The sequence below is a fragment of the Podarcis muralis genome, chromosome 7 (assembly GCF_964188315.1).
Source record: "Podarcis muralis chromosome 7, rPodMur119.hap1.1, whole genome shotgun sequence".
NCBI lineage: Eukaryota > Metazoa > Chordata > Lepidosauria > Squamata > Lacertidae > Podarcis > Podarcis muralis.
This window is the reverse complement of record NC_135661.1, coordinates 22,713,970-22,738,331: the sequence shown is the minus strand read 5'-3', so window position 1 is coordinate 22,738,331 and position 24,362 is coordinate 22,713,970. Positions and strand designations below refer to the sequence as shown.

Here is a 24,362-nt window from a genome sequence, read left to right as displayed (position 1 = left end):
TGGCGTAGCACAAACATCTTGGCATTGGGGTGCTAGTTAACATGTAGGGCTAGTGTTCTTTTATTTTACAAAAGGGAAAACCAAAAAGCAAGAGCAGCAATAACTCTTGTAATCTCTGGTGAAGCTTCAAAGAGAGTTGAAGATAAGGAGCCGAGTTTGCTTTCAGTGCTATGTAATTCTAGTTTGGCCGCCTTGCTTCCCTCCTTACCTGCTTAGGTGACTCAAATAGGAGAGCAAGACTGTGTCCCATTTTTTAATCTCCCGCCATTTTAAAGCAATGTGGTATAACACTTGAGAAATGTAGTAAAGAAAAGGGCCTCTCTCTCTCTCTCTCTCTCTCTCTCTCTCTCTCTCTCTCTCTCTCTGTGCTACTGAAAGCGGAAAGTTCCTGTTTGAGGTTATCAGGATTTCTTTTGTTTGCGTAGGTGCCAGCTGTTAAGTGCTTTGTAGCTGGCTGGGTGCAATCCTCATTTATGGGAGGATTGCTTGCCAAGGGGAAGAGCGAGAGCACTTAGCAGTTAAGGCACACTCTCTCTCCTCGAGTGCTTATTTCTTGGGGAGAGAGGGTGGATGCCCCATAATGGAGAGCAGGAAGGCTGTAATTTGGGCCTTTGTTCAGGCTTCTGATGGGTGCTCTGGCCCAAGACAATCATGTTAACACAAAACAAGACGCCCGGCCCTTCTTATTATATGCTGGGAAGGAGGTGATTTCTGAATGTAGCTGCTTCTGCTTCTGGGGTGTGTGTAGGAGGGGGGCGGGTGGGAATCTCAGGCAGTAATAGGATCACATGCTCCTGTTCTAGTAGTGCTAGCTGCAGGCCCTGGGGAGTGCTGCAGAGAAGTGATGGGGCGGTGGGCTGCTGAAGTTTTCAGCTCTTCTTGTTCTGGGAAATATCTTCTCTGGATCCGAGGAAGTGCATCCCATGGTGTTAATTACCTCATTCTTAAAACCCACCTTCCCTGCAAAGCCATAGGCACAGCCTCCTGGTCTCTGTGCCCTGCTGTAACTGAGACTTAAGTGCAACAGAAAGAATTGCATATGTGTCCCCTATCTTTCTGCCTCCCTTTCCTCATATTGAACCTGAGGCTTTCTGCATGCAGGGCAGGTGCTTTGCCACACAGCTAAGGTCCCCCTTCTCCTTGCATCCCAATTCTCACTGTGTTTAGCCCACTCTCTTCAGTATGACTGATGTCTGAGTATGCGCATGCAGAAATGAAGATTAACCAAAAGTAGTAGCAGTTGGTGGGGTAGTAGTGTGTGTGTTATTTAATATTATAAGAAGCATGTCCTTGTGGAATTCTTCAAATTGAGATAATATCCAGGAGTTGTGCAGAACTTAGGAGCCAAAAAACATCTTGGCAGTAACCCCCACAGGCCAGTCATCAGGCTCATCTCGCCTCCCCTGCTGGGCATCAGTGGCTTCTATGCATTCCTGATCCTATCTGCAAAATTACACAAGGGTGATTATAGTTTTGTCACCTCACTCACACACATCCCTGCTTTTGTGTGGTGTTGATTCACCCTTCCAGCACTGCAAGGGAAACAGAAGGCATTTGGTCTGTTTCTCTGGCATATTTGCACCCAGGCATAGCAGACCCAGAGTTATTTTATTTTATTTACGCAGAGCCTAATTGGGCTGAAATCTCCTATGGTTAAGTTACAATCCTCTGCCCTTTCGCTTAGCAAGCAAGCATTTGAACTCCTAAGCTCTGGAGGTTTAGCTTCTGCTGGCTCAATTAATTGTTAAATGTTCCCTTTATAATAATTATACATTGATGCTTTTCCTTGGTACCCGCCAAGGAAATGGCTGAAACTGTTGTTCAATCTGAAATCTGCTCTTGGATTAAAAAGAGAATCTCATTTTGAAAACCAAAAAGAGAGCAGAGGAAAGCTGTTTGGTTATGGGTGTGTTTTTTTAAAAGCAGTCTAACGGTATTTGAGTTGGAGAACATGAGTGAAATTGAAATGCAGGCATTTGGCTCTCGCCCTGAGAGTGATTGGCTTGTGTTTGACATTGACCCATGTGTTTGTCTTGCTTCCAGATATTGCCTTCTATTTGTTCTGACAGCTTCACCAGCTGAGAGAGGCAAATGTGCCAGAATTAAAAAGAAGAGAGAGAGAGCGCGCGCTAGATTTTTTTTTAAAGCAACTAGGAACCTGCCGCCAAAGATTTAGCTATTCAGCTTGAATCAATATATAAAAATTCCAGCCCCAGTTCCTTGCCTCACTGCCCTTTCTTGTTTTCCGCCAACCGCACAGAGCCCCCCCCCATCCTTTTAGTCCTGTGTCCCTCTAACTACGCCTTCCTGTTTGTCTGAGAATGGCTGTGATTATTATCAGCATTCTGTGACTCTCTCTTCCCTCTTGGTAGCTTATCAACATGCCATGACATTCCAGTAGTTGAGCCACTGATGGTGGCGAGCCTCCCACTTAGCTAGTGCCCAGTTTATTATGGATGTGGTAGGAGCTGAGCTTCATAAGGAAGCTACCTTATACTGAGTCCGAGTGATAGTATAATCTGACTGGCAGTGGCTCTCCAAGACTGTAATCAGATCTTTCTTGCCCTGCTACCTAACAAGATGCCAGGGACTGAGATGTCTGGCGCCCTTCGCATTCAAAGCATTTGCTCTGCTGCAGAGGTACACCCTGTTCCTAGCGGCAAAAGCCAGTTATGATGAAGTTAACTATTCATTGCCTTTGGAGCCATTGGAGGGTCAGCAGGAGGAATCTTGTTTGCATTGTAAGTAGGCTTAGGAATACAGGAAGCTGCTTTAAATCAGTTCAGACCAGTGGTCCATCTGGCTCAGTCCCCTGGGGAAGGGTCATGGCTTCTGCAGGCCGAAGGTCCCCGGTTCAATCCCCAGCATCTCCAGGTATGGCTGGAAATCCTAATCTGAAACGCTGGATAGCTTCTGCCAATCAGTATACCATACTGAGCTAAATGGACTGATGGCCTGACTTGGTATAAGGCAGCTTCCTGTATTCTGTATGTGCTCTTGACAGGCAGAAGTTCCCCAGGGGTCTTTCCCAGCCCTAGCTAGAGATTTCAAGATTTGAACCTGGGACATTCCACGTGCTAGGAATGTGCCCTGCTACAGTCCTGTGCCCCCTCCCTGGTGCTTACAGCACAACTAAAAGCAAATCTGTGTTTCTGTCTAGTGGCAAGATGTGGCCACATAGCAGACAATTGTCCCCACCTTGAGGTGCTAATTCTTCTCGGAATATGGGAGCGTGCAATGTGATGTGTCCAGAGGGATGAATCCATCTTCTTTGCTTCTGGGCTACATACAGCCACCCCCCACCCCCCATGGAAGTTGGATGCTCAGTCCTTCAGGATGAATCAGTACTGTAAAGAATCCACATGAAAGCTATCTCTCCCCCCCTCCCCCCCTTTTTAAATAAAGAGAGCTAACCAGAAATCCTTACACCTGCCCTATTACTAAAACCAAAACTGCACATTACAAGGTGAAAATCTCTGCCACTTCTCTCTCTCCCCACTGCCAGTGTTCCATCCCCCCTCCAAACCCTTATGTGGCAGGCGTTGTTCTGGCTCTTAAAACATGGAGCAGCTGTTAATGCATGACAGATGGCGCCTCTCTTAAGGGCTGATAAATGGAGGTTGATCCTTAAAACCAGCTCTTTTAGCTTTCTAGCTATCTGCACACACATATATATTTCATTAAATAAAGCAAACAAAATCCTGGGGAAGGAGAAGGCAAACTTGCATGGGGAAACAGTTTATAATGTTGATTTTAAATGTTGACTCAGAATCCCCCCCCCCCCTTTTTGGCATGTTCTTGGTTTGCTAAGCCCCACCCCACCCCATTTCCTTTTGGGGGGGGGTGTTATGGGGAAATTTTCATTTCCAATGAAGAAGTGGGTGGTTTTTATTTACTATGTTTATATCCCACCTTTCCTCCAAGAAGCTGAAGGTGTTGTACATTTGTTCTCCCCTTCCTCATGTTATTGCCACAACAACCTTGTGGGGTAGGTTAGGCTGAGAGAGAATTTGTTTAGAAAATGTGTTAATTGCTTTATATCCAGAAGAACCTCAAAGCAGAGTACAAAACTTAAGTCATCAAATACTAGAGACCAAAATTTCAAGCACAATGAAGTTGAGGTCAAGTGTCAAAACCATACACAAAATGGAGGATCAAGTACGATGCAGACACTCAGATCAATATACAATATAAGAATGTACTATATACTATACAATATACTATACAATATAAGAATGGAAAATAGTTTAAAGATCTCAAAATAATATACAAAGTGCAGGTCAAATACAATACAAAAGAACTCAAAACAATATACCAAAGAGAACTCAAAAGACAATAGAAAAAGAAATCCTGAAACAATATACAGAATAAAAATAGAAATACAGGCAGCCCCCCTCACTTACGCATGCTCAATATGTGTGTGACCGTGTACATGCGCATTGTGCTGAACCTGGAAGTAACCCGGAAATGTCATAAAGACGTCGCTGAAACATCACTAAAAGGACAGAGTGGGGGCGGGGGCGGAATGGGGTGTTTGCAGGCATTTTCAGCGGGTTTCAAATATACATGATTTCACCGACATGCATGGTGCCCCAGAATGTAACCCCCTTGTACACAGGGGCCTGCCTGTACAGTACAAAATATTAATGATCAAATGAAAGCCGTTTAACTCTTTTTATTGAGTTTAATTAATTCTTATGGGCTTTTAATTTTGAATTGTATGACTGGCCGAAGGTCGCACAGTGAGCTTCATGGCAGAGTGGGAATTTGAACCAGGGCAGGCCCATCCATGAGACTTTGTGAGGCAGTGCTTCCCCTCATCCCCAGCAAAGATTCAGCACAATTATCCTCTGAATCGGTATAGTGTTCCACTTGCATGGCATTTTGAACAACTAATCATGTGTAGTGGGTAGGGAGAAGCATAGTTGAATGGCAAAACGTAGGCAAAAGGCCCTGTTCCAGTCCTTGGCATCTATGATCGAAATAATCTGTGATCCCCCAGGAGGGAAAATGTAGCCCTTTGGCTGCACTGCTCCCAGCACTAGAACCTTTCAAGTGTCTTTTTGCTGCTTTCTCTGAAAAACTCCACATTGTGTTATCCATGTGCGAATCCCTTCCTCAATATATGCCACCCCCGGTCTGGAAAAGTTTCCCCTCCCCTCATGAAGACAATACCGAGGTAGATGGACCGATTGTCTGGCACAGTATAAGGAAGTGCTCTATGTTGCAGAGTGGTAACTCCAACAGAGATGCAACAGGCAGGCTCCTCTGTGGAAGGATATTTTGAGCCATTAGTTATTGAATTATTTCATTTATCACTGTGCCCAGCAGTTCCGTCTCTTTCCATATACAGCCCGGTAAAGGCTGCCATAGGTGGTGGTTTGGAGTCTTTCAAGTGAATACAGCTTATCTCTTGTTTAGGCTCTCGGTCCACTCTGTGACTTCATCCTCAAGAGAGAGTGAAATGTGTGTTCCTGCTCTCTGAAGTGTCACATCTTTGTCTAGACAGGTGTCTTGGCTCTTAGGATTTTTCTTTCCTCCCCCCCCCCCCCCGAAAACTGATGACAAAAGGGACTGTGCTGAAGAGAAAATAACTAAAAGCTTCTGCCGTATGATTGGCGTTTGAAGCAGCTGTGCTAATTTTGCAGTGAGCCCCATTACAGGCTTTCCTTGTATAGAAAAGTGTGGGAATCCATTTGTGGCTCAAACAATAGCCGCTGCTCCCCCCACCCCCCTCAAATCTCGCAGTCTCTTATTTTTTAAAGGAAAGTAGCACTTAAGCCTTTTAAACACAAAACACCTTGTTGAAAGGTTGCAAGGCTTGATTATAAAAACCCTGGGTGGATGGATAGAAAATTGCTAGACAAGAGTGGAGAGCAAGAGATTGGGCGCGTTGGCAATGAATGGACCCAGAGAAGATGGGTCTGTTTTCTCAACAGAACAGCGTGGAGCTCTTCTCCACTGGAGACCTCCAAATTGCTGAGGTGGTGTCGGCCCTTAGCTAATTTGGTCATGAGTGCCTGAGTGCTGCACGATGGGCCCTTTGATCGCTTGTTGTCTCTTTGTCTTCTTGCTTGGTTTCGTTTATTTATTTATATTTACTTACTAAATTTGTATCCTGCCCTTCCTCCCAGAGGAGTCCATTTGACTCTGGATATTATGGAGTCTGCCGAGGTTTATGATTCAGATGTTTATGAGAGTCTATATCCTTTTTCTTTCTCTTTTAGCTTGTCCTTTTAAAAGAAAAACATCCCTTTACTGTTTGTCTGCCTTCTGTGCTGTTGATGATCGCCACTGAGGGTTATCATTTATTTCGTGCCAGGGGCTGCATAAAACTGAAATGCATCTGGGGCACTTGTAGATGGATGGACTGAACAAGGATGCACTAGAAGCAAAAGGAAAAGAGGAAAAAGCGAGGCAGGTTGACGGGTTTGTGAGCAGAAGCTGGCTGCATTCATGGGCATGGTAGCTCACTCATGTGGACAGCTACAGTGGGTAAATAGAGGAAGGGCTGTACATAACTCAGTGGCAGAGCATCTGCATTGGATACAGAAGATCCCAGGTTCAATCCCTGGCATCTCCAGGGAGGATCTTCTGCCTGAAACCCTGGAAGCCACTGGTAGTCAGTGTAGAAAATTCTGAGCTAAATGGACCAGTGGTCTGACCCAGCATTAGGCAGCTACCTTTGTTGCCTTCCAGGCAAGGCAAGGGCTTGTGAGTTTCTCATTTGTCCCACCTGACTTTCGAGCTTATCATAGCTCTTAACACTGGGCAGGAAGCGGGGAAAAAGACAGCCATTAGATCAGCGCTGTGGAAGCACAACTCAGCGCTCTTGATGGCTGACACTTGGCTTGTTTTCTTCCTTTTGGAACCAAGGTATGCCCAAGGCAGGACAGCTTTCAGCTGATGTGGTGGGGCACAGGAAACTGGAATGGAGTGTGGGGGAAAGCTCCCTGGTGGTTCTTTTTAATTTGTAAGGCTATATATGTTGCCAGTGAAGATCAGCAGGAAAAGCCTTACTCCACCTCTAAAAGCTTGTCCTGCTTCTGTTATGGGTTCAAAGGTATGGGCACTGTAGGTAACCTCTGGGCTTATCTGTGAAACCTGAAAGCTTCAACTTAGCCTTCTAGGCACAATTTTGCTTTGGGTACCGTGACTTCACAGCAAATCTGTGGACATTTATTAGATTTATATATGTCAATAGCCATGGTAATCAGACCTTGCAAATAAACCTCCAAACTTACTAGCCCATAAAAATGCTCGCTACCCCACTTAGTCACCCAGACCTGTATTATTATTATTATTATTATTATTATTATTATTATTATTATTATTATTGCCATCACTACTATTGCTACTTTGTATACTGCCCTTCACCTGAAGATCACAAGGTGGTTCACAATATTGCTAATTTTGCCATCTTAATAAAGATCCAACTCTGTGTCTCATTGTTCAGAGGCAATTTATGCTCACTGTGGAAGCTAAATGTTTTAGCCTATACTCATACCACTGTTTACTGTTAGGGGGGTGTTGTTGTTGAGGGGATGAGCACACTTTAGATGGCACAGTGGCACAGTGGTTTCCTGTTGGATGTCAGGACCATTAAGTCTTCTCTCCTGGTTCTTCGCCGGGAAAAAATTAAATAATTTCCTTTAGCACTGCTGTGAGAATTGAGGACCAGACGCTCTTAACTTGCTTCCTTCTCCTTCCCCTTTTACCTTTCAGCTGTCAGCAGTTTGCATGAAAATTGAGCATATCTGTCAGAACTGGAAACAATATACTAGATCAAAATGTACATTAGTCTTGCAATGGGAGGCTTATAAAATAGCATGCATCAGAGTCATGGCAGAAAGAGTAGGAGAAAATAATTGGAGTGGGAAATCATGTAGCTTGATGCTGGGACCAGGGAACTGTTGCTTTCATAAAATGGGGAGCTCCAGACTACAATTAACTGTCATTAATTTTGTTGAATAGAAATATGTTCCATTTACTGTACAATCAGGAGCCAGGCTTGAATGAGTTTAAATTGATGAAATCTAAATTATACTGACAGTCCATTAAACAGCAGCAGCAGTAGCAGCTTTCCCCTTAAAAAGAAAATGGATTCTCTATGAGGCCAGTTTATAAGAAGAATCATTTTTGTGAAATAAGGAGCGCCGTGCAGGCAATTGGTCTGGTATCTTTCAAGGAAAGGCAGCAAATTGGTGGAGCCTTTAAGGAGCAGGAGCAGAGGCCTCTGTGTGTTGTTGTTTACTTGACAAGGAGCCAGCAGTGTTGCTTGAAAATCTGCTTGGCAGGAAACGACTCTAAAAGATCAGACTAGCAATTTGTTTGTTGTCAGCCATGTGGGTGGTGGAGGGGAGGGAAAAGAGGTAAATTTTATACCTCCTTACCTGTCACTCTGGTGACTTCTCTCTCTCCAACCCCCCCCCCCTTCTGAAAATAATACAGATTTCCTCATGTGCATCCCTTTTCATTGTCGCATCCTTCCCTGCCTTATCTCAAAGGCCTGCTTTGTAAGGAAAGTGGTGCGCTGTTTAAAATTGTCATTGAAAAAGAAAAAGATCTGTCAGTGCTCCTGCTACATTTGAGCGGTGTAGTCCCTGTCATTCAGCATTTGGAGTCCTCTCCAAACATGAGGAAGGGGAGGTGTTTGCAAGACATAACAGGGAAAAGCTCTTGGGTTCTATCTCAGTAGGCCTTGAGCATCTCCCAGGGTTTCTGGGGCTAGAAAAATGATTTGGAGTGGGGGGCCCTCGGACAGAGATGTAGCTGTGTTTACTTTAAGCCAGTGTTTGAAATTCATCCACCCCTCTGGGCTCTCTAGTTGCTGTGGGCCCCCTAGCTTGTAATCCTGTATTTTCAGTTGTTGTGACTTGCGCTGGGACCTTGCAGTAAAGGATGGGGAAAAAATCTAATTAGTATTATTATCACCTCGCCATAATACTCCATGGCTCCCTTGCTTGGCCACTCTGTTTTTGCTGTAAACCTACTCGAGTTGTGAGTACAAACGGTTTAAAACTGTTTTTAATGTTGTATTTTACATTGCTCTGACCCACCCTGAGACCTCCTGGTAAAGGGCGGATAATACATATCAGTGCCGTTTTTCTAGAAAAAGAGGTGCTGGAACTCGACATGAACACCTCCCTTGAATGGCGAGACATACCACCCTTTTCTCAGATGCTTGCTTCCTGTATCCCTTGAGTCTGCTCCTATTCCTTAGCTCCCGTAAGTCCTGAATGTTCTGTTCCATGGGCCCTAAGAGGCAGAGTTTCTTGAGGCGGAGACTGGGGATGGAGCCTGGAGACTTGAGGGTAGCGTGCTGTGAACTAGTGAGGCTGGAGCCTAGTAGCATGGGGTTTGGGGGCAGAAGAAAGCATGTTATGAGATGTTTCCTAACAGTACCTTGAGAGTAGAACATAGTGGAATGAGGCAGATAACAGAAGAGGCAGGTGTCAAGTCACATGTCTTGGTGGATTACCAGGGAGGGAGGGGGAGATGTCGGGCTACTTTTCGTGTCCTTTCTCCCATTGCTCCCAGCTCCAGCCTTGGTGGGCTCTTCTCTCCTTGCCCCGCAACACCTTTTTTGTTGGAGCAGGCAGGCAAAGGTTTGAAAGTGCCTGCTGCAAAGGCAGGTGTGTTTAGGGAATGAGCTTCTCTGAAGAAATTAAAAGAGGGTCTTTAAAAAATGATATCAATGGAATGTGGCACTTTAATAATAAAAAGGCACTGTTAATAACTTGCCAAGAGTGGATGCTTTCATTATTGCTATTACCACAGCTACAGATGAAGTTAATTGTCTTGGACTGCTCACAGATCTTGATAAATAGAATTTTGCTGGCCTCCACGCAGCTTAAAGCACAGCAGTGAGAAGGCGCACTTAAATGTCTCTCTCTCTCTGGCAGTGTGTACATTTGTGAAGAGATCTTTTGTTGTTTGCTTAATAATAAAAGGATGTGTACATGGAGATCTCTGATTATTTCCAGAACATCCCTAAGATCTGCTTGTTCTAGCCTTTCAGTAGAAAATGGCACAAATGGGATATATCATCATAAGTGCAAATGTTATGCAGATTGTTAATTGTGTACCAATAAAATGCGAGAGCTCTGATGTAGCCCTTCAGTGCTGAGCCAGTTGCTGCAGTCTGTTTTGGAGGAAAGTGCAGCAGGAGAGCAGAGAGCTGTGAAAGACCCCCAGGAGGAAAGTGCAGGGCCAAGAAATGTGTGCCTGTCAGCTGAAGATGCTTTTAGTTAGGCTTTGAGCGCTGAGTTGGCAGCAGGGGGGTTGTAGATGGTCCATGTTGGTGGCTTTCAAGGAACATTTTTCCCCCCAGGAAGAAAGTGCACCATTGAGAGCCCGAGGCGTTGATCTGTTTGGATGATGCAAGCTTGGACTATTATAGTACTAAAACCCAAGAGGCTCATAATTGGATTGTGTTTAGAGGGTGTGTGTGTGTGTGTGTGTGTGTGTGTGTGTGTGTAAGTAAATTGGATTGCATTTACACTGTGTGTGTTTGTGTGCATGCACACATACAGGCTTTGAAAGTTTCTCTCTGTCTTCTTTTAAACTGTTTTGATGTTTTTTATTGAGAATGCTGATATTTTTGTAAACTGCTTAGAGATTTTAGTACGATCATATGGTATTAAAATTTTGTTAAATAAAAAATTTAAATTGTCAAAGGGCTGCGGATCTCCTTGCTGTCTTTCTCGTTTTTTAAAAAAGTGGCATTGTCTTGAATATTTGCCATCAACTTGAAAGGCAGGACAAACCAGTGCTGTTGAAAGGCTTTAAACCCAACAGGTGAGTAAGGGAAGGCGTGCCACATAACAAAATCTACTTTTAAAGCGTCCTTGCTTGGCTTTAAAAGAGGACTAGACAAATTCCTGGAGGATGATCTGTCAGTGGCTACTAGCCACAATGGCTGCATTCTACCTCCACTGTCAGAGTCAGAATGCCTCTGAATACCCCTTGCTGGAAACCAAAGGAGGAGAGAAGGCTCTTGTGCTCAGGTCCTGATTGCCAATTTCCTACAGGAATCTGGTTGGCCACAGTGAGAACAGGATGCTGGACTGGATGGGCCACTGGCTTGATCCAGCAGGCTTTTCTTTTTTGTGTGTTCTTAACTGCTGGATCATATTTATGTCTGAGGACATGTGGTCAGTAAGGTATCTACCTACTGGGATGTAGGTTAGTGGTGTTCATTTCAGGATCAGTCCTGTGTTGTTCCCTTTAGAGCAGGGATGGAGAACTTGCAGGACCACCTCCCCCCCCCCCCAGATGCTGCTAGACTCTAACGCCCATTAGCCCCGGCCAGCATGGCCAATGGTCAGGGGCAATGGGTGATTTAGTCCAGTTGCATCTAGAGGACCACCAGTTCCCCATCCCTGCTTCAGAGTACAGAACACAATATAAGTAGTATATATATATATATATATATATATATATATATATATATATATAGGCATGGCAAGTCCAGTGCCTTCCTCTATCACTTAGGTTTGTGTACCTTCACTATTTCACAGTCCACATGCATGTCCTCCTCCCCAGCCTGGCCAGTGCAGAAAGCCAATAAATTGGAAAGAACTAATTTGTGCAAACAACCTTGCAGCTTTCTGCATATTTGAGTTTTGAGGCTTTTATATTTGTGTCTCCATCGTACTCTTTATTGCCACTTTGGTTGATGGCAGATGGACTTGGCATAGTTACTGGATTGGGGATAGCTGCATACTAGTTTGGGGTGCCACTGCAGGTGCATCTGCTTCGCACAATCGGCAGATAATTGGTAAGGGGGCAGTTTTTGCAGAGAACAGTTGCTTTGATGGCTTAGGGAAGCCACAGAAAGGATGTCTATAATAGGATAAATCTTCTAATGCTTGAACTGCGGTGGGTTAATGTACAGTTTCCCCTTGGAGATAGGTTTCCTTCTGTTCTTTGGAAGCTGTAGAAATTGTCCCTATAATCCAGGTGTCTTAAAGCAAGTGACAGACAGATCCAGGAGCATTGTGGCCCCTTCATTGCCAGCAGTGTTTAAATGAGCTCACAGTTCCCCAGTTCTGAGCAAGTGGTGTGTTTGCTCATGGGCTGCCCTGTACTGTGTCTCCATCAGGCCTTTTGAGGAAACTTAACAGATTTTCTTCCCATCTCTGCTCCCAGGGAGCCTTTAAAAAGGCAGAGGTAGCTAAAATGGTGTACTCCAAATGCATTGGGCTTCCAACACATGTCCAGCACAGCCAACAGGCACACATGATGGCAGTTGCAATGTAATAACATATGGAGGGAACTACATTGCCTGCCTCCTGATTTAGGGTACCAGACAGCTTTCCAGTTCAACATTTGCTGTAAAATCCACTTTGCTTTGTGGTGCTTGGGTAGAGAAATATACAGCACTGGTGATGACAGGACATGGAGTGCTTCAGGACCTTGAACTAGGCTGCCATTTTCATTGGGTTCCCCAGTGCATTCATCAGAACAGAACTGGCATTGAGGTTGGCAGTACTGAGCAACAGTCAAGGTTGCCCAATATTCTGCCCATGTGTGTCTCATAAGCCAGATGTAGACAGCAGCCTGTGTCTCCTCTTCCAGAATCTGGAAATACGAAACACGATGTGATGTCATAATGTGAAATTCCATGCTACACGAGAGGCAGTGGGTGAAATCGAGTAGACAGTGCAATGATGCATCCTTGCATTGCTAGATGTTATGGTAGAGCTTCTCTCAGGCAGGCATTGGCTAAGCCAACAGGGGAGGAGCAGAGGAGACGTACTGAAATTAATGAACCTAAGTTAGTCATATCCATTAACTTCAATGGATCTGCTCTGAGGAGGACAGATTGGATAGAACCCAGAGTTAGGAACACGCTGCCCACAATATTAATCTTGGCCATTTAAGGCCAGCTAGAATATGGACACGGAGCTACTGATTTTGGCAAAAACCCAGCTTCTGCTCTAACGCGTCATCCCAAACTAAAAAATAAGTGTTAAATTGCTGCACAAGGGTGCCAAAATGTTGTAGACACGTTTTACACTTTATGTTGGCCCAAGATCCACACACCTAAACACCCTGTTTCCTGCACTGGCTTTTAAGGAATCTCAGTGAGAAGAAGCTTCTGACCCTGGATGGGACTTGAATTCCTGTTCACTCTGGAGATGAGGCTTTATAATGGAAATGTCGACACACACAAATCGGGGAGCTATAATTTTCTTCTCACTTTATCTCACAAATGAGCTGAAAAGCCTGAGCAGGATAGAGCACTCGCTCCTTCCTCCTTGTCAGTGGGAGAGGAGCTTGACTGGTGACAATCAAATTATGGATTTGGATCGCTCCACAGAATCTAATCCTCTCTGCATCTCCTGACTTCTCTTTCTTCCTCTGCAAATAAGCAATAGGATTCATAGCTTGTGAATAATAATAATAATAATAAGACAACCACCGCAACCTACCCCACCGTTGTGTCAAACAAATGCGCCCCCCCTTAAATGCCACTGCAAGATTAACAGTGCACAGCGTGGTGGAAAGGAGTCATGCATGATAAAGTGGCCTGCGTTGCAAATAATAGTTTTCTGCATGTAGGAATTAGGCATATGCATTGTTTTTTTTAAAACAAACAAACGGCCGTTGGCTCTTTGAAGTTGTTGTGGCTACACTATAAACACTCAGTCGGAAACTGATGCCCGTGAATGCGGCAGCTAGTCATTGGGTTTGGGATAGGACTTATCTTAGGGGTCCTAGTTTAGTTTGTTCTCTTTAGTGAAAAATGCCATCAGTCTGATGAGCATCAAGATTAGCCTCTCTTCCAATGCACAGCATTGTAAGGATTGTATCCTACTCAGAGCAGACCCACTAAAATGAATGGGCCTCAATTCATTGACTTCAATGGGTCTGCTCCCAGTGCCCTCCAGCTTTGGAGGAAGGGGAAAACAATCTATTCTCCAGCCTTCTTTTTTATGCTCTGCAACTTAGTCACCTGCAGGCAGTTGAAATATTATATCATCATTATTACCATTAAGTATTTATTTTTATGTATATTTAGTTACTTGCCGTAGACAAGTGGCTATTTTAAAACGCCGCTATAACTAGAACAACTTTGCTTCTGATTCACATTTTCTTTCAAGGTATCTTTGTCCATTTATCTGTGGCTCAGAGTGAGAGTGGTATTTTCAGTGATACTTAAGAAGTGAGCTGGACAGGGATTTGAACCAAATCTGATACTCGTTTTCAACAAACCGCATTTCTCTTCTCCCTCGCCCCCATTTCTCCTCTTCATTTTGACAGAAGAATGGTTTGGGAAGAACTCTTAAATATTCTGGACGACTAACAATTCCGTGCTAGTATATAGGAACCTGAATTTTTATGCAGCTCTTTGCAGTGCAGGATCCTAAAATCTGGTGGGAGCTCTCCACCTCCACCCACTCCCACCTCCGAAAAGGCCTACAAATGTTGAATTAATTTCTTTTTGTTTTAATACCAATCCAACTTGAGAAGAACAACTGGAAACCAGGGGCATTGCCTACATAGCTGTTGAGGGCTTTGCGACTTCAAGTGGTGATGTGCCAAGGGACCCTTGCTACTTCAAGCCTCCCTCTGTTGGGGATTCTTCACTGGCAGATTGTAGGTAGCTGAAGCGATTAGCTTCTGGCATCTGGTGTTTTACAAGAGCCTTTTTTAAAAATAAAAAAGCAACTGTAGTGAAAGCTTTCCTGGCAGTGGGGTAAAAGGAATTTGGAAACATTAAGGGGAGGGAGAAATGGAAAAGATTCTGTTGCAGAACTGACACCTGACATTGTTTTCCAGTGGCATTGTTTCCTAGTTGCTTTGCTTTAAAACTTCTGTGTCTGCGTATTTTAAATGATTATGGGAATTCTAGTTTTTACATATTTCTGAACCAAAAAGGAAGTAGCAAAGGTAGGTGTTGATGGTCAGGTAAATTCTGTAAGGAAGAGTTCTCTAATTTTCTGAAGAAGTTCTTATTTTTCCTGTTCTTATTCTGCTGTGTTTGCAGTGCTTTGGTTCTTCCTGTGAATTTATCTTTCAACTTTACCCCCCTCCCCCCAAAAAAAAATGCATGGGGGAGGGAACCACAAACACAAACCCTCTTGAAAGATCTTAAACTTCTGAGAAACCACAAACAGCTTTGTAGAACCTCATGATATCTGAGTTCATCTCTGTGTGCTTTAGTGGGCTGAGTCACGAATTTGCAGCTAGCTCTACCAGGATGCATCTGGTGAGTGCAGGTTTGTCAAGCTGACTTGACATGCCAGGAATCTGCTTCCTGATGATGAAGTGCCAGCGAGGTGGAAGTCCAAGGTGTATAGTTCAAACACAGGCTACAGCTTGACGCTTGAAAAGAGGCTTTGGTTTAAAAGCAGCAAAGGAGAAACCTCCTGTTCACCCTTCTTCCCCTCCTCTTCTTTTTTCTTTTCTTTGCACTGCCAAGTGAGACATTCTGATCCACAGCTTCAGATATGTTATGATTTTTCACAAGTTGGGTCCAGCTGGATGGATGTGACATTTTGATTGCCTGCCTGCCTTCTCTCATCCCAGGTTGTTGGCAAGCGAATCTCAGGTACCTTATACTGTCTGCCACTGCAGCTGATTGCCAGGACTGGGATATACCAGTCAAGATCAGCATTGGTTGGTGCGGCTGGCTGCAATACTGCAACTTCTAGTGCAGCGCTTATCAGGTGACACGATAGGGCCAATAGGATTCCTCTTGATCCTATAAATTTTCAGGCTTTGGCCAGGCTCCTCAATGTGAGCATCTTGCTCTTTTGAGTGAAGACAAAGTCGCTTTTTGGATTGTCCCCACCGGCTTACTTGCTTGCTGCGTGCTTTGCTTCCAGATCACCACCCCTGACGACCTCCAGTGCCGGTTGGCCACCAATTCTGAACTAGATGGTCTGTTCCAGCATGGCTGTTGTGTTCTTATACTAGTTTCTCCCGAATTGTGTTTCAACTTAAGGGACAAATAAGTGCTAGAGGCAGTTGGACCACCTTTTCCAACCATGCTGCGAACACAATATTTGTCTACCATAGGGGGTGGGTCAAAGCTTAGTGGGAGAGCATCTGCCTTGCATGTAGAAGTTCCCAGGTCCAACCCTCAGCATATCCAAGTAGGGCAGAGAGAGACTATGTTCTACCTGCGTGGCTGAATTAGGTGCAGTATATGGAGTGGCCCCTGTCCTAGTCTCTTTGTTAGTGATGCTGTAAACTGAAATCCTGTATCTAATCATTGACATGAGGTGTGCTTCTCTTCCCCCCTCTCACTGGCAGCATAAAACCCCATCACTCCTATCACAAAAGAACCAGAGGCTTAAATTCTGTCAAATCCCATCTTTGATAATACTCTCAGCTTATCTAAATTCATCCTTCAATGTCAGTTTGTTTTTAAGCATTCCACCCTGTTGAATTATTTTGTGGTATCACACTTAAGCAGTTGCAGGAATTTTATCCCTTGAGGTGGTTGGGCCTTTCCCTCTCTCCCTCTCTCTCTCTCTCTCTCTCTCTCTCTCTCTCTCTCTCCCTCCCTCTCTCTCCCTTCCTCTCTCTCCCTTCCTCTCTCTCCCTCTCTCTTCCTCTCCAGTGATCGAAGAAATTAATTCCTCAGCATACGGCCTCAATTTCAGCTTGTGGTGTATAATCTTTCAGGATGAAAGACATATTTCCATAAACGTAAGAGACTTTATAGTGAAGATAATGCACTCTTAGAATTGCTGGCTGTAAAGAGATGTAGAAGGAGAGCTATTGCTCGACTCTGTCTCCTTTCCTCCTCTTTTCCCCTCCCACTTCTTCAACAATTAGGTATTAAAGCAATGGGGAGAGAGAGGGAGAGAGAGCATACAATATATTCTGCATGTGGATTATTCACAGATATGCCTCTTGGCAGAACAGCATGTACGCTTCCAGAAAGTGAGCAAGAGAGAAAAGGAAGAGGCACGTCGTCGTGTCCAAACGGTGTCTCAGGAGCCATCTGCAGCTCCTGGGCAAGAAAAGGAAGAAAACTAAACAAGGAAAGAAGAGACACTCTTGATTGCCTCACTTGATTGTCCCCACCCCCTTTCTCTTTTCCCATTCCCCCTCAATTCTATGTAGTGGGGTTAAATGAGTCGATCGGAGACGGAGGTTGGGGGGGAACCCCTGTGAATTTCAGCTAGAGCTGGTAGATCAATTACCTATTGAAGCCCTTTAGAATGCCAAGTGAGCCGTGTTTGGCTAGTGAATCTGGGTTAGAGAGTAGGCTTTACCTATTACAATTGCACAGATATGAAGAAGAAGAGGAGTTTGGATTTGATATCCCGCTTTATCACTACCCTAAGGAGTCTCAAAGCGGCTAACAATCTCCTTTCCCTTTCCTCCCTTGTGATGTGAGTGAGGCTGAGAGACTTCAGAGAAGTGTAACTAGCCCAAGGTCACCCAGCAGCTGCGTGTGGAGGAGCAGGGAATCAAACCCGGTTCACCAGATTACGAGTCCTCTGCTCTTAACCACTACACCACACTGGCTCCTTCTGCTTTTCAGTAAGAAAATAATAAAGTTGTTTATTGCCGTAGATGCATAACTCTGCTAGAAAAGGTTTCTAGTTTTAGTCTTTAACTAGTCCAGAGGAGAACAAGCTAGTCATGTTGGCTCATTTCTTCTTCTCTCAGAGGATATTTAGAAGGCGAACTCTTGTCTCGAGGTCTGAGAGGGAAGTGTGTGGTAGAGGAAGTAATAAACAGGATGCAGCCTAAGACTAAAGGACAAGGAGATAGAAGGGGCAGCTGAAGAGGTTAATGATATAGCTGGAGGTCCCTCAATCTTTCTGTTTTAACCCATGCAAACCCATTCTGCACCCAAACTTCTAGTGGGAAGGGAGTATGTGTCTGGGACTCTGGCTAAAAAATGGACCCAAGCAGTGGGGTTTTTTCTCCAGGGGGTACTCAAGGGTACCCAGTACCAGCACCTCCTTTTTGTTGTGGCATTTATGGTAACAACTTCATGGTGAGTACCAGCACCTATTTTTCTAGGAAAAAAACCACTGGTCCCTTGGGGCAAGCAGGGCAGCCTAGGAGTTTGGAAGGAACCTACCTGACCATCCCTCTCAGCAATGAGGTTTCCAGACTGAGGAAAGGCAGGAACTTTTCTGGGTCTTTATATTGGGACAGTGGCATGTTATTAGCGCTCTGGTGTCACCAGACTCCCATCCCACCCTAACCAGGGGATACTGGGTTTGTTGTGCGGTGGTACAGGTTTTCAAGGAAAGAAAGAAACCTGAATCAGAAAATTTCCTGGTGTCTTAAATTGACTTGGGATCTGATTTTTAAGATGTTAATTGCATCTTTAAACACTGTCAGATTTGACTGGTATTGTAACCATTATTTCTGCTACTAATTAATGTTATGAAACGAGACATTTTTAGAAATGGAAACTTTCTCCTGCAGAGAATTATAATAGCAGAATTTCTTCTTCTTCTTCTTCTTCTTCTTCTTCTTCTTCTTCTTCTTCTTCTTCTTCCTCCTCCTCCTCCTCCTCAAAAACCCCTCAACAACTGCAGTTCCCTTCTCAGTTTTGGATTAGTAATGTAGCTGCCTGTTGACAAGTAGAGTTGTTTCTTCTTGCTTGAGAAGCCCTGCAGTTTTTAGTCTGAATGGACTTTCTCAAAGAGCCCTGTATTTGAGGAAGTTCCATCTGGGGAACTTGAGTCACCATGGATCATACACACAGACACACTGGATGCTACATTATGTGCAAATCAGCCAGAACGGGAAAACATTTGATGCCTATCTGCAAAAGATTGGGGAGTGTTTTATAGACACTCTAAAGAGGATTTCCTGTTTTCTGACATCTAGTCCACCAGTGCTAGCCATCTTGAAGCCAATGCAGGTGCTGATTTTGTGCAGCCCATCCCCCCCTTTTTTACTGTGGCTTCTTGATAAATGGGGCACATTTTATGCTATAATAACATATGACAAATATAACCACTTGGGCACCAGATTTTTTTAAAAATGGTTGTTGTTGCATTTATATCCCACCTTTTCCTCCAAGGAGCTTAAGATGGTATGCATGGTTCTTTCCCTCCTCATTCCTCACAACAGTCTTGTCAGGTAAGTTAGGCTGAGAGGCAGTGACTGGCTCAAAATCAAAATTCATGGTCAAGTGGGGATTTGAACCCGGGTCTCCCAGGTTCGACATTATAACCACTATACCACAGTGGCTCTTACTAGCTTACCTCCTTATATCTTCCTATATAAATTGTTTCATGGAAGCAAAAAAGCAAAAAGCCATTCTCATCTAATGAAAGAACATGAGTTTTCCTGTCCTCTTATCAAGAGGCAGTGACAATAAAGTCTGTAGTGAAAAATATAGAATTAGGGTGTTGTAGGATATGTTGTCCAATTTTACAGTAGAGGCTACTTTGAAAGGTCATACAGCATATAAATAACTTGTGCTTGTCATAGAGTAAGTGATTTCACGATTAGGAGCAAAACTAGGTTATCACTGTTGGATTTTTAATGACTATTAACTGCAAGAAGTTTGACTTTGTTTCCTGTCTTGATTGACATAACTGTGTTAGGTTGTGACCTGGTCATTGCGCCAGTTTAATTATGGGGATCACTCTGGCAGTACTTGTTTTTGTGATACAGTTCCCCAGAGAATTCATCCTTAAAACAATATAAAGTGTCACAAAAGCCATATGTGGCTCAGGACTCCAGTACCTTAAGGACTGCTTCTTCCCACATGGACGAGCCCTGACCGTACGTTTGTCATGAGGTTCTTCTCCATGTGCCCCCTTAGCAGACAGTGCCGAGAGTGGCAGCATGAGAGTGTTCTCAGGGGTGGCTTCCTGCTTAGGGAATTCTCTCCCTAAAGAAGCATGCCTAGCCCCATTTTTGGGTGCCAGGCAGAAACATTTTTATTCACCTATTTATTCATTTATTTTCTTTGCACTAGATCACATTTTATAGTACTTTTCATTGTGAGTTGTTCATCTAATAGAAAAGGTTGTGTGGTTTCTCTGCATTTTTGTCAGGCTAGAGGAACTAGCTGCCATAAATTTAAGATTAACTCTCTTCCTTTCTTTTTCTTTTTTAAAGATTGCGTGTATATTGAGAGTCGGCGACCAAACACTCCATACTTCATCTGTAGCATTCAAGACTTCAAATTGGTAAGCAACAGCAATTTTTAAAAACATAATATTGGGAACTTTTCAAAGACTACTTTTTATTGCAACCAAAACCTTCCTGGCAATTGCTACTCTCCACGGTCATGATTCTTGTTTACCTATCTCTTGATATTTTTGCATTGTGAGGTTGAACATGGGCTGCTACTAGGTGCCACTTTATGTAATTACTACGGTTACAACAATATTATATTTTAGTGCACTTCTGGTAATTTCTCATAAGCTATAAATGTGTGGCACCTATGGACGATAAGGAAGAAATGCCTTACTTTTATGACCTGCACACAGTATGTGCCTCTTGCTTGCATGTTTACCATTGTGGACTTAGGTATGAACATAGGAAGCCGCTACATACCAGGCCAGACTTTGTCCATGCATCCTAGCCTCAATATGCAGCTGTAGGTTAAGATCTTCAGCAAAGACTCACTAGACAAGAACCTTTGCCCCCCCCCCCCCATGTTGTTGAACTACAACTCCCACCATCCCTGGCCTTGGCCATGCTTGTTGAGACTGATGGGAATTGTAGTTCAGCTGTATCTGGAGGGCCGCAGGTTTCCCACACCTTGCCTTATTGTTTTCAGCAGAGGGCTTTCTGTGGATACTCCTGCCGTCTGAGGTGGGGTGGATGGCAAGTTGGGAAGAGGGCCTTCACATTAGTGGTGGCCAAACTGTGGAAAGTTACCCTGGAGAACTTGGCATCTAGCTTACGGGGAGACGGGGGACCTTTTTTTATTTTCCCAAGCACTTTCGGTATAATTTTAACCTTTTCTTATTGTGCTTACGTTGACCTTTGATATCTTGCTGACTCTTTTAAGTCGGTTACACTGTCCTCTGTTGTCTTTTATTTGTATTTTTTATGTAACCAACCTTGGGAACATAGCTCAGTGGTAGAGCACCCGCTCCGCGTGTAGGTGATCCCAGATTGAATCTCCAGCATCTGCAGGTAGGGCTGGGAGAGCCTCCCTTTTTTGAAATGCTGGCGAGTCTCTGCCAGTCAGTGTGGACAATACTGGGTCTTGGGCAGAGATGTGTCTTTGTCACCTGCTGCAAAGCTTATCTGCAGGCACACCAAATGAGCTGTAGCCAAGGATTGTTCTATGGCATACCACTCTGGGGGAGATAAACCATAAGTCCAGGTTCAGATGTAATTGTAAACCAAACCACAGCCCAGCAGTGGAAAGTCCAGAGGAGGAACAAAGCAGCCGCCATCTTCTCTCCAGGTGCCTGCTTGGTTGCTCATTCTTGCCAAGCCATGGTTTGGCTTAGCATTCTGTGCCAGCTGAGCCTAAGTGTGCTTAGGTGTATTGAGCGCAGGGTCCATGTGAACATGACGCCCATTGGGTCTGCCATCCTTTGCCACCTACATCTGCTGACCACACATGACTTCAGACAGCATTATGTAGGAACTTCCTACCAGGTTGCTTCTGAGGTCAGAAAGAGATCGGTTTTTCAAAAACTTAAATAAAATACACATATTTGGGTGGCCTGTTGCTCAGCTCTGTAAACCACCATCTGTTCCTCTCCCCAAATCTATCTTTTTTTCTTTCTCCCTGCCTTCCCCCTTTTCTCTCGCCCCCTTCCCCTGCTGCTTCTGGTTAACGTTGTAAAGCTGCGGTGTTAGAGAATGTGCTTCCTTTCCCTGGTTACTTTGACAGTCTGTTTCAATATTTATGTGTCTGCTATTTTTACCCCCCGGAGATCTCAATTATGTACAGTTTTCCCCCTTACAGGTAATTTTTCACATCCTTCTGATTTTTGGAGCCAGTCCAGCTTCCTTAAAAAAAAAAAAAGCCTTTTTTGATGCCACTCCCCCCTTTCAATCCCTGCTCTCTAGCAAATTCAATAATACTCTGACATGAACAATACTGGGTGTTTTTTTAAAAAGTGATGGCTTTTAAAGCTACGAGACGTTTTAAGCCCCATTTATGCAATTTTGCACATTAGCAGGTGCTTTGGTGTTCAGGAGGAATTGCTCCTGCAAAAAAATAATGTTGGATTACAGTGCGAGTTGCCATTCTGGGCAGGAGTACCTGCTGAGCAACAGTAATTGCTTAGGGTATTAACAGCAATGAAAGCTGAAGCTTCTGTTGTCAGTATTGGTCTGCTACAACACATTAAAGCTGTCTGCAAAACAGCGTGGGAAGCGGAGCACAATATGTTTTAGTACCTTTATGTATATCTTCTTTTTTTAAAAAAAACACCAACAACACACACACACACACACACACACTGCACAATCTGACAACCTCCTTGTGTTTCTTAAATCTCTTGCTTTCAGATTTTGCATTTAGCTTAGGGTGGCAGTGATGTATAACTCTTAACCATGATGCTGACTTTTCTTTTATGGAATAGCTATATTTACAACCTGCCTGCTTCTCTCTCTCTCTCTCTCTCTCTCTCTCTCTCTCTCTCTCTCGCTCTCTCTCTCGCTCTCTCTCGCTCCCTTGCTCTCTCTCTCTCTCTCCCCCCCTCTCAAAAATGAAATAAAATGTTTTTATTTCATTTTACAACATATAAGCAGTAACTGTTAGAAACATCTTGACTGTTTTTGCATTATTCACCCATAAGAGCTTTCAGGGAACCGTGAATGAAAGGAAAATACATTATCATACCATACAAATAGCACACAGTGATATAGGTAACTCGCTCACGCTTACTTTATTTATGTGATCACAGCTTTGCACGGGTTGGGGGCGGGAATAAATAAATAAATGGAGAGCGGAGGAATAGCTGCAGAAAGGAGGTGTTACAGGAGTGGGTCCAATTGCGACTACGTGGTGATTTCTGGGTGCTAGGTTGGTGACAACAGTTTAAAAAGCTCTGCAGTTAATACCATTTCCATTTTCACTTTCTTTGTTTCTCCTTCTTGCATCCTGGGACAAGTGAATTGTTGTAAGAGCAAGCTACAGCCAAGCAATGTAGTTGAGATCGTAGAATTGTAGCATTGGAAGGGATCCCAAGGGTCATCTAGTCCAACCCCCTTGCGAATAGACTTTCCGTTGTGGTGACCGTAACCTAGGTGCCATTTGGCACCTGGCTTATATATCTGAGTTTCTAACACTGCCAAGAGGAGGGTGGCAGTTCTGAATGAGCAGCCTTCAGTCTCTGTTGGCATAAATCTCACACTCACAAAGACCACCCAGTACAGACCAAGAGCTCTCAATTGCACCTTTGCCGGCGCTGCTGGCTGTGCTGCTGTTTGAAGCAGACAAGTGCCAGGTCTGGAGCTCAGCTGCTCATTGGCAGGAGAGCCCTTTCAGCTCCAAAATGCAGCCTGATTTCAGAATGGAAGGGACTGAAGCCTGGGGAAAAATCTTTTCAAGGCTGTTCTGGCTTGATATCCTTATTCCTGTGACACTATGGAATCTTGGCAGCAAGGAAAGCCGTATGGATAGTCCAGTTAAATACCCTCTTTTTGAAGTTGCTCTCCTTTCTCTTTCCCCCACCCCAAATCCCTCCCAAAATCTTCCTTGGGCTGTATTTTGGCTCCAATCTTTTCTCTTTTTGCCATAATATTAGAGTGGTTTTACTGCCTCTTTCACCAGGTCTCTCTTGCTCATTAACTGGTGGCCCAGTTGTAAATTTTCCTCATTACTCCAGTTCTCTTTGCAAACTTTTGCCTTTGCATTAATTGCTGGCTGACTGACTTGCCTAGAATTGATCACTCGTATTTCTCCAGTGGCCTCTTGCAGTTGTGTGTGTGTGTTTTTAAAATGCAGATTTAAATCTAAAATTAATTGGTTGCCCTTCCACTGGCTGTCCTTGAGTGTATCTGAAAGTGGAAAGGGGTCAGTGTCTGTGTGTGTGTTTTCTCCAGGAAACCTTAACATTTCCTGGCACCCAGCACATTGCAGCATAGAGAGTAACACTATTGATTTGTTTTTAAGGGCACAGCAGACTGCCAAACTGTTTTAGTCTGATCTGAACCAGATCCGGTTGGCAAAGCTCTGCTGTGCACCATGATCTAATATATCTCCCTCACTCGCAGATCCTAATTCAGTGTAATGATAGAGTAGCTGGAGGAGGCAAAAAATTGATTACTGGCTCCCAGACAGCAACGGCAACTTTTCTTGTTATAACATGCCAGATGTCTTCACTAATACGCCATTTCCCCCCCATTAATTCTGCTTTTGCAGGATAGCTCTGATTGCATGAGAACCTCCAGTTTCCAGAGTGGTGCAAGTTTTAATATAGTAATGCATACACTGG

At 44.1% G+C, this 24,362-nt stretch overlaps 1 protein-coding gene across 13 annotated transcripts in view; it reads left to right on the top strand.

The window, feature by feature from the left end:
* RERE (arginine-glutamic acid dipeptide repeats) overlaps positions 1-24,362 on the top strand; it is a 346,045-nt gene that overhangs the window by 124,292 nt on the left and 197,391 nt on the right. For 10 of the 13 annotated variants that reach the window (XM_028740762.2, XM_077931377.1, XM_028740772.2 and 7 more), the window contains 2 exons: positions 20,068-20,138; positions 21,034-21,096. In XM_028740762.2, coding sequence (XP_028596595.2) covers positions 20,068-20,138; positions 21,034-21,096 — 134 coding nt within the window. The remainder of the gene's footprint in view (positions 1-20,067; positions 20,139-21,033; positions 21,097-24,362) is intronic. The other 3 variants (XM_028740768.2, XM_077931379.1, XM_077931380.1) reach the window with 1 other exon arrangement.